A 13,216-nucleotide genomic window follows, 5' to 3' on the forward strand; every position below is an offset into this window, starting at 1 on the left:
ATATTAACTTTCAATAAACACATAACATCTACATTTACAAAATTCAAACAAAAATAAAATTTAAAAAAATTGTACTATTTTTTTATTATTATACGTCAATCCCAAAAAAGTTTAGAGGTCTAAGAGTAAAAGGGTGCAGAAAGTAATTATCTACACTTGCTACACAGACAAGGCGAAACTTTGGACCAAATGGTTGCTTCTAACCCAAAAACAATGGTCACATTTCGAGCCGAAGATTTTAACTATCAGTGTAAGCCCGACATTGAATCAGTATCAGGTAATCCTACCTTCGGAATCGGATCTTCAGCATTTCATAAACTGCATTCGGTGCTGTTGCAACTATCATCCATTTAAATTTTTGCATTTATATACCAAATCAATTTTTATGATTCAGATCCATTATGGTTAAATTTCAACAGGATCCTAATCCGTGCAATAAAGTTCTCGCCGTTAACGCATTTGATATACCCAACCAAGATAAAAGACTAGCCATATATGAGAAAGAGGGTTGTAGATTTACAGGACCCTTCTCAAGGCTTAAAAATGAAATATAAGCTGGTTTTTGCTGCAAGACAAATTTCTTTCGATGATCCTTGTGCTGAAAAAAAAGGGCAATTGCGTTACTATTTTCATAACCACCAGCTATCTGGCGAATTATGTGTCCAGTTATGACATAAATAGGACTGCAATTCCATTCAAGGTGGTGTTGTATTATTTGGCCGATTTCTATTTTCATATTTAACATTTGAAACTGAGGTCAAAGGGAAAAAATTCTGTACAAAATATAGGCAGCCAAAATTCCATAGATCCATACCACGCAGATCAGCGCAACAACATTACTGAACTAGGCATAGCTGGGGAAGGTGCCAGCAAACCGTGCAAAAGAGTTGCACTTTGAAGTAACAAAACTACCTCCATCCCATTGATTTCAGCTCTCACGGCTTGAAGTTCAGTATAATGACAATGGGCCACAGCCATTAACAAAGTCAAACCAATGGCTTTGTCTGGTAAACTCACTGCTGAGTCTACTTGCTGCCAGCCCCTGTGCAGCTCAATTGCAAACTGGAGGGATCCATGAAGTTATCAGAGTCAGACATTCTTGTTTTATCTACCCATCACCATTGGAATCTTCAGAAGCTTTCATTGCTTCAGCGGTCACAAGAGCAACCACAGCTTTGTGAATTGCTAGATCCGCTCTGTAAAGCAATCTCTGAGCTCTCTCTCTCTTCATTCTAGCTATGCTAACTGCATGCTGAGCAGCTCCAGAGGCATCACGCACTCTAAGTTCATAGAGATCTGGACCATCAGTTTGATCAATCCCATGTCTCTGAGGACCATCCAACAGGTACTGCCTGTGGCCTGCCAAGTCATAATAACCCACATTCCACCTACCATCCCCATTTTTCTTCCCTGAAGATGAAATTCTCTGATTATAGGAATCATTATGAAACCCAAATGATCCAAATTTCCTTGACTTGTGCCTGTTATATTTGGGTATATGATTTCTGTCATAACGGTTGTTTATAGAATAATATCCCATGCTGCCAACGTCCCGGGGTGAGAATATCGGAGAGATTTGGGGCAATGGGGAATCATCCACCGAATCATAATTATGCCCTGGGAATGCAAACTTTTCATCACCATATGCCAACCCATTGAATCTTCGTCCTGAGGACACACCAAACAGATGTAAGGAGAATTACATAAGTTGTTCAAAATGTTAATCATCTCAAGAATGAAATACTCACCGTAAGGATGGAACCCATCCTGTTCATACAGAACATTGTTTGAATGGCCTGAGACCGAAATTTTCTTTTGTGATCGATGTTTTGATCCTTTGTTTGGTACTTCCAAACCTCTTGGTTTCAAACAGAAAGCAAACATAGCTGGCTTCTCCAAAGCCACACCCTTGTCCAAGCACCCATTAGAAATGGGAATATTATTCTTCGTCACGGCAACTTCCCACTCCCTCAGTTCATGTTGATATCTTTCCCATAGAGGTGGCTGAATAGAGCATAAAAAAATAGAGGTAAATTTCCAACCTTGATAACGTGCCTAAATATCAGGTGTTCAAAAGAAACAGACAATCTTGAAACGAAACAAAAGGTAAATTGCTTAACACCACCATACTTTAAGATAATCAATTGCAAAATCACAACGTTGAATACATTTCAATCAATAGGCAGAAATATAGACCAGAGGCACGAATGGTTTCCACATAGAGACATTCAAGCAATAAAAAGTGCTCACGTCAACCATCATCCTAAATAAACCAACGAATAACAAGTGATTTAGTAACAACTAAAAACACCTAGCATTACATTCGGCAGGCCTTCAGCTTGCTGATAGGTACAATTAGGGCAAATAAGTAAAAAATAATCCACTGCCGCACATATTAAAATCCCTTCCCCTTCACTTCTCTATCCCCCTTCCTATTCATGTGTAACGTTAGTGTATCATTCAAAATGTCATTAATCAGTACCAGCGTGAGTAACATTCCTAAAATAAAATGATAATATCATAAATTACATAGGTTATCATTTAGACAGTACCTGAAAATGTCGTATTAACGGCATTCCCTTCTTCTGCCTTTTCTGCTGCCAATATTCATAAATGATTTTGGTTACACAGAAGGGCCCAACATCAACAGTCAGTTCCTCTATTTCAGTTGGAGTAAAATGATCACGCTGCTGAGCATATGCAGCCTTCTCAAACATGTCCATTGTTTTCTCAAACATCTCATTGGAGATCCCATCCATGAAACCATTATCTTTCTCAGAATTTTGAATAGTCAAAATCCACTGCTCGTCTTCACTATCCAAATCATACAATACATGCAATGGATTCAGAGCCATCTCTACGTCTGTTTCAACTTGTCGAAAATATTTAGAGCCACGAACAAAAGTAGCTTCAGCTTCATTATCATAATTTTCTTCTATCAAGACAACACCAGGAATAGGTATATTTTTAACTGAAGCAGCACGGATGTTCTGATTGTAGCATTCCTCGTGCATCTCCTTGAAAACAGCCCACTGACTCCGATCAGGAAATTCTAAGATCCAATCCTTCCCTCCTTTCCACATCATAGCATGAGTGTAACGATTTGTTGATCCAGTCTGCAGAAACTGATGTGCTTTGTATGAATACCTTGTAATACCTGCAAGTTTTACAGAAAGTTTCCACTCGTTATGATCAAACAATTCTAGTACAACTCGAGCACCGGATTCTCTCCACCCCTTATCACCAAGGGTAATCAACACATTAGCACCACACGATAAGGCCTCCAGATTCTTTTCAGGACTCCTAGCAACATCCAATGATTTCTTCTCATTAGCCTTTCTAATTCGCTTGTGAGGCAACCCTCTCTGTCTCTGATAATGGCTTCTGTGCCTTGAATTGTAATCATACCCAGAAATAGGCACTGAATAATGTACTTGTGTCCTTGGTTTCTTAGGTCCACTGCTTAAACCATTGTGAAGAGAATCACCCTTCACATCAGACCACCCATGAGACTGGAATCCAAAAGATGAGGAATTATTCCTGTTCCGGTGCCAAGAACTTCTGGGAGCTGTTGGGTTGGGGCTGAGACTGACACCTCCATTTGCATTCCAGGAAAAATCAGAAGAGTGTTGAGCATCACGCAAATCACCATCACAAGGTTTCTCAAATTGATCAACAGAAGGTATTTGTACACTCAAATCGCACAGGAAAGAATGAGAATCATCATTGGCTTTAATCTTATCAGATAAAGAATTTGAAGGAAAAGAATGGTCAAAGTGACATGTTTGCCAGTCTGGTAACTGAACATTGCGATGCCTCTCAGAACAATCCAATATGGAAGTTCTATCAGCACTACGATCAATATTCTGGTAATTTTGGGAGAGAACTTGATCACTGCAATTAGATGGACTAATTAATAAATCTGGCTTGGCACAAGTCAATCCATCAGGCACCGCATCCTTTGACAAAGTAATCATATTTTTCTTCACATTAAATTCTGCATTCCGGTTAGAGCAATCATCGATGCTAGAGCAGTCATCTGTCATCGGACCAAAGTCTTCCTCATCATCTACCAGTGCATGATCACAAAAGCTAATATGAGCTACTGACTTTTCCATCAGCAACTTCAGATGTAAACTAATAAAAAATGTAGGTGCAGCAGCAAAAGAAAGTGAAAATGGAGGAATCTTCCTCTTGCCAGAGTCAGAATATTCACTGGTATCGGCCTGAGAAAACTCTCTGGAAACACCCATAATGTTAATCCCTGGCCTAATCCTCTTCTGCATGACCTGTTCATGCAAAATAACCAACAAAACTCAAATAGCAGTGACTGGGGGTTTTGGCAGTATATATTATTAAATATAGTACACATAACCTTGAAATCAGGTGAAGGACACGGAATTACCAATCAGCAAACATAACGAAGTTGGAGAAAGTACCTTCACTAACGGGTTCCCTCTGATGGACTTAATTGGATACTCACTAGATTGATTTTGAAGCGCCTGGATGTTATCATATGTGCATTCGGAGAGATGGAGCTGCTTACCGAGTAAGCAATGTCTCTGAAGTTTTGAATCTAAATACAACCATTTTGAATTCTTCACTCTGGAGAAATTGTAAAATGTGAAAACAAGAGGCTTCCTTATACCATAAACACTAGAAAACCTGAATCGGATCGATGTAGCAGGCAACTGCACGTCAATATACTTCCCCTGTTCAGCAGGTTGATGAAATAACCGAAGGACACAAAAGACAAAGGCTGCAGCCATCATCAAGCAGCCTTCAAATAAGAGAAACCTCAGTCCAGCCACATTATCAACAAAAAGCATCTCCAAATGAACTCTTGGCCACAGGCTCATAACTGTACCATACTTAAGTAGCAGAATAGCACGGAACAACCACAAATTCTCTAATTTGAACGAGCCATTCAACACAGATTGTGTTGGATACTTTAAGCCAAACTTGAACGTTGCTGAACCAGTTTCCAAAAAAATTTTTAAAACCCCCCCATTATGTGTGTAACACAATGGTCCCTCCATCTCACCCCTCACATCATTGGACTCTTTTACATCCATAGGCCCAACAGCCACAGGATCAAAAGAAATGGAACAAGATGCAGTCGTGTTAACATGTTTATTTAGAGAAATATGATGCAACATTGGGGTTGGCTTACGAAACCGCCTTCTAAAATAGACAATAGGTCGTTTGTCATCTTTAGGGCAATTGAAGCTTTGCAATGGAGACTTACCCCCAAAGTTATCACCTAATTTATCTTCTGATAAAGAATCTCTGGAAAAGCTGTTTTTCCCATCCCTCGGGGAACTCTCAACTAAGGGCCTCCCTGTTTTTACAGCTTCGTTGCATAGTGATGAGGCTGTACCTGGAAGTGTAATAGGATTTTTCTTTCTCTTAACCCCATTAAAGGCAGAAGATTTAAACCGATGGGAAGATCGAGCCAACCAAGAGATTATAGGCTCTGTGTCCATACAGCTTTCACCACAGCTATTATTCTCAGTAATCACATCTCTTATTTGCCTTTCTTTGCTGAACAGGCTTCCCTTTTGCTGGCCAGAGCTTTTATTTTTCCTTACTGCTCTTTTTTTCCCTGCTTTTCCAGGAACTTCACTTGGAAGTAGCAGGAGTTTGAACCTCTCCGTTTCGAGATTAATCCATTCTTCTTCTCGATCATCATATTTGACATGATGACACTTTGTTTCTTTGTTATAGTCATCGACAAGACCATGATACCAAATTTGGTCCAAAGGCCAAAACACCTTAATTCTCTGGTTCAGTATCCAATGTTTATCTAAGTCACCTAATGAAATTTCATAAAAGTGCCGCCTCTTGCGGGAACGACCTTTTTCATTGTATTGTTTCCTCGGTCTCAAGACTCTGCCAGCAGTATCAACTGATGCTGATTCTGAGCCTGAATGATACTTAGACGCACAACTATCAATATTCCGACTAGAAGAGATCAAAAAGGACAACCCATTTGATGATGGCAATGTAGAGGGCTTACTACTTGAACAAAAGCCAGCATAATTTGGATCAAATCGTGAAGACAGCATCCTTGCTGCATTCTCTTCAAGATTCTCCTCCTCATCTTCCCGCATATAATCAGATATTTTATTAGCATCAATCAGAGGCTTAACCTCTTTGGCAACTTTATTTCTATCTGGAGCCGAAGACTTTTGCTTGTAGTCAGATGTTTTACCATCATCAATCAGAGGTCGAGCCTCCTTGGCAACCCTGCCCCTATCTGGAGCCACAGCCTTTTGCTTGTAATCAGATGTTTTACTACTATCAATACGAGGCTTAACCTCCGTTGCAACCCTATTTCTATCTGGAGCAAATGCCTTTAGCTTTCTGTCCTTCTTCAGTGACTTCTTTGAGGAGGAATCACCACTCTTTACAGCAGATTTACTCTTAGTTCCCTTAAACTCATCAAAATCTCGTTTGTGTTTGATCTTTGACGACTCAATCCCCTTGTCCAAATCATCACTACTTAACTTAAGTATCTGATCACCATGGTCACCTGTATTACTAGACTCTCCAGCCAACTTCGGAGCCAAGCCAACTTCAATTTTCCTTCTCCCCACAAAATCCCTCCTTCGCTTTGGAATGTAAACATTTTCATCAAAACATAACGAGCCTTTATTCAGCAAAGTATTGGTACCTGATCCCTGCTTTGGCTCCAACTTTTGTTCGCACAATTCCTGCCTGCCAGGACCATGCCCTTTCTGAAATTCTTCATCAATAACCTTCTTGTTGCCAGCATCAGCATTCTCTAAGCTACTTAGAGACACTTCCTTTCTGGCCTTCTTTTTCTTGTTCGTATTCTCATAAACACCCCCAGGATGACTCCCTTTCCTCTTTAAGCCCTTCTCTGGACTCTCTTTTCTCAGTTTTGGTTTATACAAACTCTTCAGATCCAAAGATCTCGATTTTTTGGGAATTGCAGTACCATGGGTGCTCTCCTCTCTATCTTCCATGTACAATAAGCAGAACAGACCGAGACTCTACAATGTTCACATTCCATCATACATGACTGTGCGCTTTTTCAGATCTGTAACAACAACCACATGAAAAATCACAAAAAATCTCTCAAACAACGCAAAAACTAATATCACGATAACCATTCCCACCACGCACTGGACTAATTGCATTATAAAAAAAATTTAAAAAAAACATACCAAACATATTAACTTTAAAATCATAACGAAATAACACACTAACCTAAACCAACAACACAGCACGACACAGTCGATTCCTCCCCAAAACTCGGCGATCACGATCACGAAACATGAATTAGGGTTTGAATCCGACCCAGGCGATTTAAAACCCCCAATGAATCCCCAATTTTGAAATTAAATTCACCGACAAATTCGATTTCTACGTGTTTATATTTTGTTTCAAAACCCGCGAGAGACGCACGAGAAGTAGGGTTTCTTTTGGTTAGGCAAGTAAGGGTTTTTAGATTGAAAAAATACTGAAAATAATAACTAATGGAAATGGTAAATAGCATGAAAACACTCCAACACTGATTTGGCTCGACACGTGGCTCACTAAGGTCCACTTGATGGAAAACCCTTTGCATGGGGCTACTATTACCTGCTCGAGGTGTACAATTAGAAAATGGGACTGACCTTTTTGAAAACGTGCGCTGCTGATAGGAACGGCTAGGATTGAACTTGTTGACCCGAAGGTAACGAAGATTCCATAAGGTTCCAGAGGTTGCACGAGGCATGGGCGATAGGATTTATGCATACCGCCTATTCACGAGAAAATAGAAAGTAAAATAAATTTGAGTGAAATATCGGAAATGCCATCGAGGTTTTTGAAAATAGACCATGCAATCAGTTCAGTTCCACGACGACCCTTCAAGAGGTGTTAAATAAATATGTTTTTGAAAATAAAGAATAAATCATGTTCATTTTATTTTTATATTTTCTACTCTTTTAGTTTTTTATTTATTTTTCCTTACTAATATTCCTATTGGTTTAAAAGTTTTGTGTCCTTTTAGCTCATTTTTAACATCTTCAGGACTATTATAAATTATTGATGACAAAAAATAATAACAAATGTGTAAAATTTTATTGAATCAAAATTATGGTTAATCCAAAAATAATAATAATAAATTTCTAAATAGTGGGATAATAACATTGTAATAACGTTACATAAAAGTTTTGTATGGTAATAGTGAACTAAATCACATGTGTTCAAAAGAATATTTAATAAATAGTGAAAAAATATTATTTTCAACCCAAATATTATAATTGAGAGAATTGGCTGTGACAAATTAGTAACTTTTTTTTAGAAAGTTAGAATACACATAAACACAATGATTAGGTTGAAAATATTCCATTTAAAAGGAACTTTGATTAATCCAAGATAAACATATGTGTGTTAAGATCAATATATGATAGATTTATTGAAAGACAATTCCCCATTAGATAGGCTCCAAGAATGACACGATAGAGCTTGAGAAGATTGTCATTAATGCTTTGTTCACTTGGGAGAGAAGAATTAAGTGAGTGGATGGATTTGAAGAGATTTGAGGATGAATTAATTATTGTTTATTTGAGTGGATTTGGAGGTAAACAAGAGTGAATTTAGAAGTAAAGTTTACCAAGATTAGGGTAGGATTTGATTGATGTGACAAATAAATAAAATTTGTTTAATTGGTAGAAATTGAAGATTACTAAAATGTCCCTAGTTATTAATGTAATATAAAATGATAATTGTTAACGTTATATTTAATTGTAAAAAAGTTTATAAAGATGAAAAAAATAAAAATTATCTTTTAAAATAAATAAATATTATTTAAGTAAAGTGAAATAATTATGTTTAAAAAATTGGTTATAAGTAAATAACAAGTTTTATATAATAAAATATAATTAAAATTGATATAATATAATTAAATTTATGTAATACAAACATCTAATTATAATAAATTGAAAGTTCGACCTTCCTGAACTTACGTGGTAACATTTGTGAGGTGTTAGCATCTTATCAAGCCATGGGTTGGTGTGAAATTACATGCATATGTTCACTATACAGCTCGGGTTATATAATTAGACACGATGCAACATTATATTGAAGAATAAGAAAATGAGGAATTGAAGGAAATTGAAATAGTTGAAGCACCACTTTGAGAATACTATAGCAATTTTGTCAGGGCAAAAAAGAGATTTTCTTTTCATTCCCTCCAAATCGCGACATATTTGAGTGGATACGAAAAACCAACATCCCGCAATTACTCGCTTTCAAATTAATGAAAGCGAACACGAATTTAATTCACAATCTGTTTGACCAAATTTTTGTGCACAGTGAATTCCCTTAATGTGAACATAGCGTAACACCTATTATGACACTTTACTAAGTAACCTAATTTAGAGACAAGAGGTTTAGAAGTTATACAAAAAATTAAATGGTAAAGTATGCTCGACAATAATAAACAAAAGAGTTGTGGTACTTAAATAACCAATCTTCAAGGATGTCAATGTGAGGAAGACGTGGTTGGACATAAACCTTATAGTGAGTGAGATTTAAATACTAAATCATGCAAAGTTTAAGCATCATCACATTGACTATCTAAACTCATTTAATATCTATGAGGAACATCTTGAGGTTCATAAACGTGTTATGAAGCTCAATCAATAATAAGGAGTTGGATTTCACCATTATAGAAAACAAAGTGTTTAATAAGAGTAAGCACAACTATATGTTGCTTTGGTCTAACAAGCTCAAGCTTTGAAAGTCTTTTCAGTGTTGATGATGATTCAAGAAAATAAAATAGGAGGAAGAAAAGGAAAACAAAAGTTGTTTCACCTTAACCTAACTCATACAAAGATCATGAACCAACTAAAATTGACAATCAAGTATTTATAAGGATTAATATTTAACCTTGATGAATTTTGGACCTAACTAGGGTGTGAAAACTCATGTTAGCAAAGAAGTTATATGAACAAATGTGAAACTTGAAGGATGATGTTACCAATGATGAACCCTAAAATTTACAAAATTATGAAATAAAAATTATGACATGAAAAATTACAACTAGACGAAAAAATATATATAAAGGTAAGTTCAAAAAATAATTAAGTCCGACAACTCTTAAGAATAAACACATATAAATCAATAAATCTTTTATAAAATCAAATAGTTTAAGAAAAAACCTTAGTAGAGGAGTTTCGTGCCTCGAATGATAACTTAAAACATTTTGTTTATTCCATTAATTCCTAAATTATTCATATATTTTTTTCAAATAAAAAAAAACACACAACTAAGTTTCTAGATCTTTTATTTTAACAATTGAACATTTTATTCTTATTTTCAACAACAATACACTTAAGTAACACCTTCTTTATATGGGCTTCTAGATGTGGGGTCCCATCATGTAACTGCACCTCTTTTGGATTAGTTATAAACTTTTGCAAAGTTTCCTGGACCAATTTAGCTTTTGCTTTTGTTAAGAACCCACCTTAGTCTTGTATTGATTGTTAGACCTCCATTTGGTTATGGACTTGGATTTCATGGTTGTCACAGGCTTTCGTATGGCCAATGATGTTTTCATCATTCCCTTTTTCTTCAAAAGGTTTTGTCTTCAAATATAATAATACCTCACCTATATCAAAAGAAGAAAGATCAGTGACATTAAACTCACTTGGCCAATTTGGTTTGTAGGCATTATTATTATCTTGACTTTAACTTCTAAGCAACGTAAGACTATTAAATCTACCAAAACATAAACCTTTGAGTGGAGCTATGGAGAGAATAAAAAGTTATGCTTCGATCTTATTTTTTTCCTTAAACCCCATAATTTTTCACCAAAATTTCCATATAATTTTAATTTAATTTAAATTTATAATTCATAAGCATGGTTAATATGTTTTGTGTAATGGGTATATGAATTTCACCATTAATTTTATCCAAACTCATTGTTATAAATATAAAACTTTGAATTTTATATTTTAACACATATAATTATTTTAAGACAAATTTACATGAAAAAAACCACGTCATAGTTAAAACCTAAGAAAAAGTAATAACATTTCCACCGGTAGATTCAACTTGAAATATTATTTATCTCTCTTATTCAAAAATAATTTTATTACAGCTAATTTGTTAACCACTCACTAACTTATAGGGTAAGGTAAACATCCTTGACCCGTGTTTTAATCTTATTCAATATAATAAAAATATTTTGACTAATTTTTTTATTTATAAGTAAAACACTGCTAATCGTGTTTTTTTTTCATATCAAGAGCTTGTTACTAAAAGAAGTTGAGGGATTATTATGTTGCTAAAAAACATTAAAAGCAAAAAAAAAAAAAAGATTGTTGATTGCATCAAGTTGTGTTTTGTTATACTTGTTTATTATAATAAAAATTGTTCTTTGCTACTTTTATTTTTGTTGATGCTATATTATTTTCTAAGCCTTTAAGGGACATATTTAAAAATAATTTTACATTATAGATTTTTTGGTTTTTGTAAGAAACTTAAGTGGAAAATGAGTGGAAAAAGGTAAGAGTGTTGCATTATAGAAAAAACCAAACACGAGGAAAACCATCATTGGAGTGTAAACAGGTGAGTAGAGTGGTAAGGTCCATTACTTTCCTTGGCGATTTATCTTGAAGTGTGACAAGAGTAAGTGGTGATGGGAAGTTCTCAACTTGATGGAACTCAAAAGTTACTTATTGATGTTGTGACTGCTCAAATGCAAAGAATGATGAGACAAAATAATTAATAACTTTTTTGGAAGAATTGAGCAATTGGAGAATCAAGCGAATATTAATGAAAGTAATCCAAATGAAGATAGGAGGTGCGAAATAAGAAGAAGAGATAGTGGAAGGGATCATAGAGATGACAAAATTAAGGGGTGAAACTTACCATTCTTACATTCCAAGGGAAAAGTGGCCCTGAAGCTTACTTGGATTGGGAGAAAAAGATTGAACGATTATTTTTCTATCATGATTACAGAGAACAAAATAGAAGGAAAGAGGTTACAATGAGATTTTATAATTATGCTTTAATTTTGTGGGATAAAGTTTAAAGAGATAGAATAAGGTATTTGAGGTGGATACTTGGGTGGATATGAGAAGGGCTATGAGGAGGCGCTTTGTTCCTTCACATTATCATAGTGATGTGCGAGATAAGTTGGTATGTCTCACTCAAGCAGAAAATAACATTGAGTACTTTAAAGAGATAGAGATGTGATTAGAGCCAATGTGATTGAAAAAAGAGGAATAATTATGGCTCTTTTTATGCAAGGGTTAAATGCTGATATTCAAGGTGTGGTGGAACTACATCGTTGTGTGGAAATGGAGGAAGTTATTCATTTAGTCATTAAGATAGAACAACAACTTAAAAAAATGTGTGAAAAAAAGTTATTATAATCTTAATTCTTTAAGTTGGAAGGAGAGGAATAAGAAAGATGGTGGTGTTTCTTCAAACAGTTCCAGTGTTGTGTTTCAAAAAAAATATGTTGAGCATCATGATAAGCCAAATAAGGTTAATACTAGTGAGATAAAAAATTTCAAGTGTTTGGATAAATGACACATAGCTTCATAACATCCCACCATAAAAATAATGTTTTTTTTAAAGAGAATGGTGACTACACTACTGAATCTTCCAATTTTAAATCATCCAATAAAGAAGATAGTATGAATGAAAAAGAAATTACAAGAGACTTATTTATAATTAGGATGATGCTTTGAGGAATTGTAAGGGAATACGAGGGGATTCAAAGAGAAAATTATCACTAATCATGGATGGAGAATGATGTGGTCAATGCGAGGTTAGTGACAAAAACGAACTTGGACACTAAACCTCATCCTAGACCATATAAACTACAATGATTAAGTGAGAAAGGAAAGTTGAAAATGGACAAACAAGTTGATATTGTATTCTTCATTGGGAAATACGAGGATAACATCCTTTGTGATACAATTCCTATGGAAGCTAGCCATATGTTGCTCAAAATACCATGGTAGTTTGATAAAAAAAAAAAAAGACCAACATGATGGTTACACCAACAAATACACATTTCTTCATTAAGACCCAAAATTCACTCTTATACCTTTGTCACTAAAAAAAGTTTATGAATATCAAAATAAAATGAGAGAAAATAAGTGAGAAAAAAAATAAAAGAAAAGCAAGAAAATGCTAAAAAAAATGAGAGAGAAAAATAATCAAAAGGAGATAAAAAAAAAAG

The 13,216-nt window shown here is 35.2% G+C and overlaps 1 protein-coding gene across 1 annotated transcript; it reads right to left on the reverse strand.

The window, feature by feature from the left end:
• Positions 1–593: 593 nt before the first annotated feature.
• LOC124825680 (uncharacterized) lies at positions 594–7,470 on the reverse strand. The gene is made up of 5 exons (XM_047298348.2): positions 7,237–7,470; positions 4,440–7,066; positions 2,553–4,289; positions 1,749–2,004; positions 594–1,668 (listed from the first exon to the last, which is right to left on the reverse strand). Exons 2-5 carry the CDS (start codon positions 6,990–6,992, stop codon positions 1,109–1,111), a joined length of 5,106 nt encoding a protein of 1,701 aa, XP_047154304.2. The 5' UTR covers positions 6,993–7,066; positions 7,237–7,470; the 3' UTR covers positions 594–1,108.
• Positions 7,471–13,216: the final 5,746 nt, after the last annotated feature.

Source organism: Vigna umbellata, chromosome 2, assembly GCF_029865625.1.
Source record: "Vigna umbellata cultivar VRB3 chromosome 2, Vumbellata_1.0, whole genome shotgun sequence".
NCBI lineage: Eukaryota > Viridiplantae > Streptophyta > Magnoliopsida > Fabales > Fabaceae > Vigna > Vigna umbellata.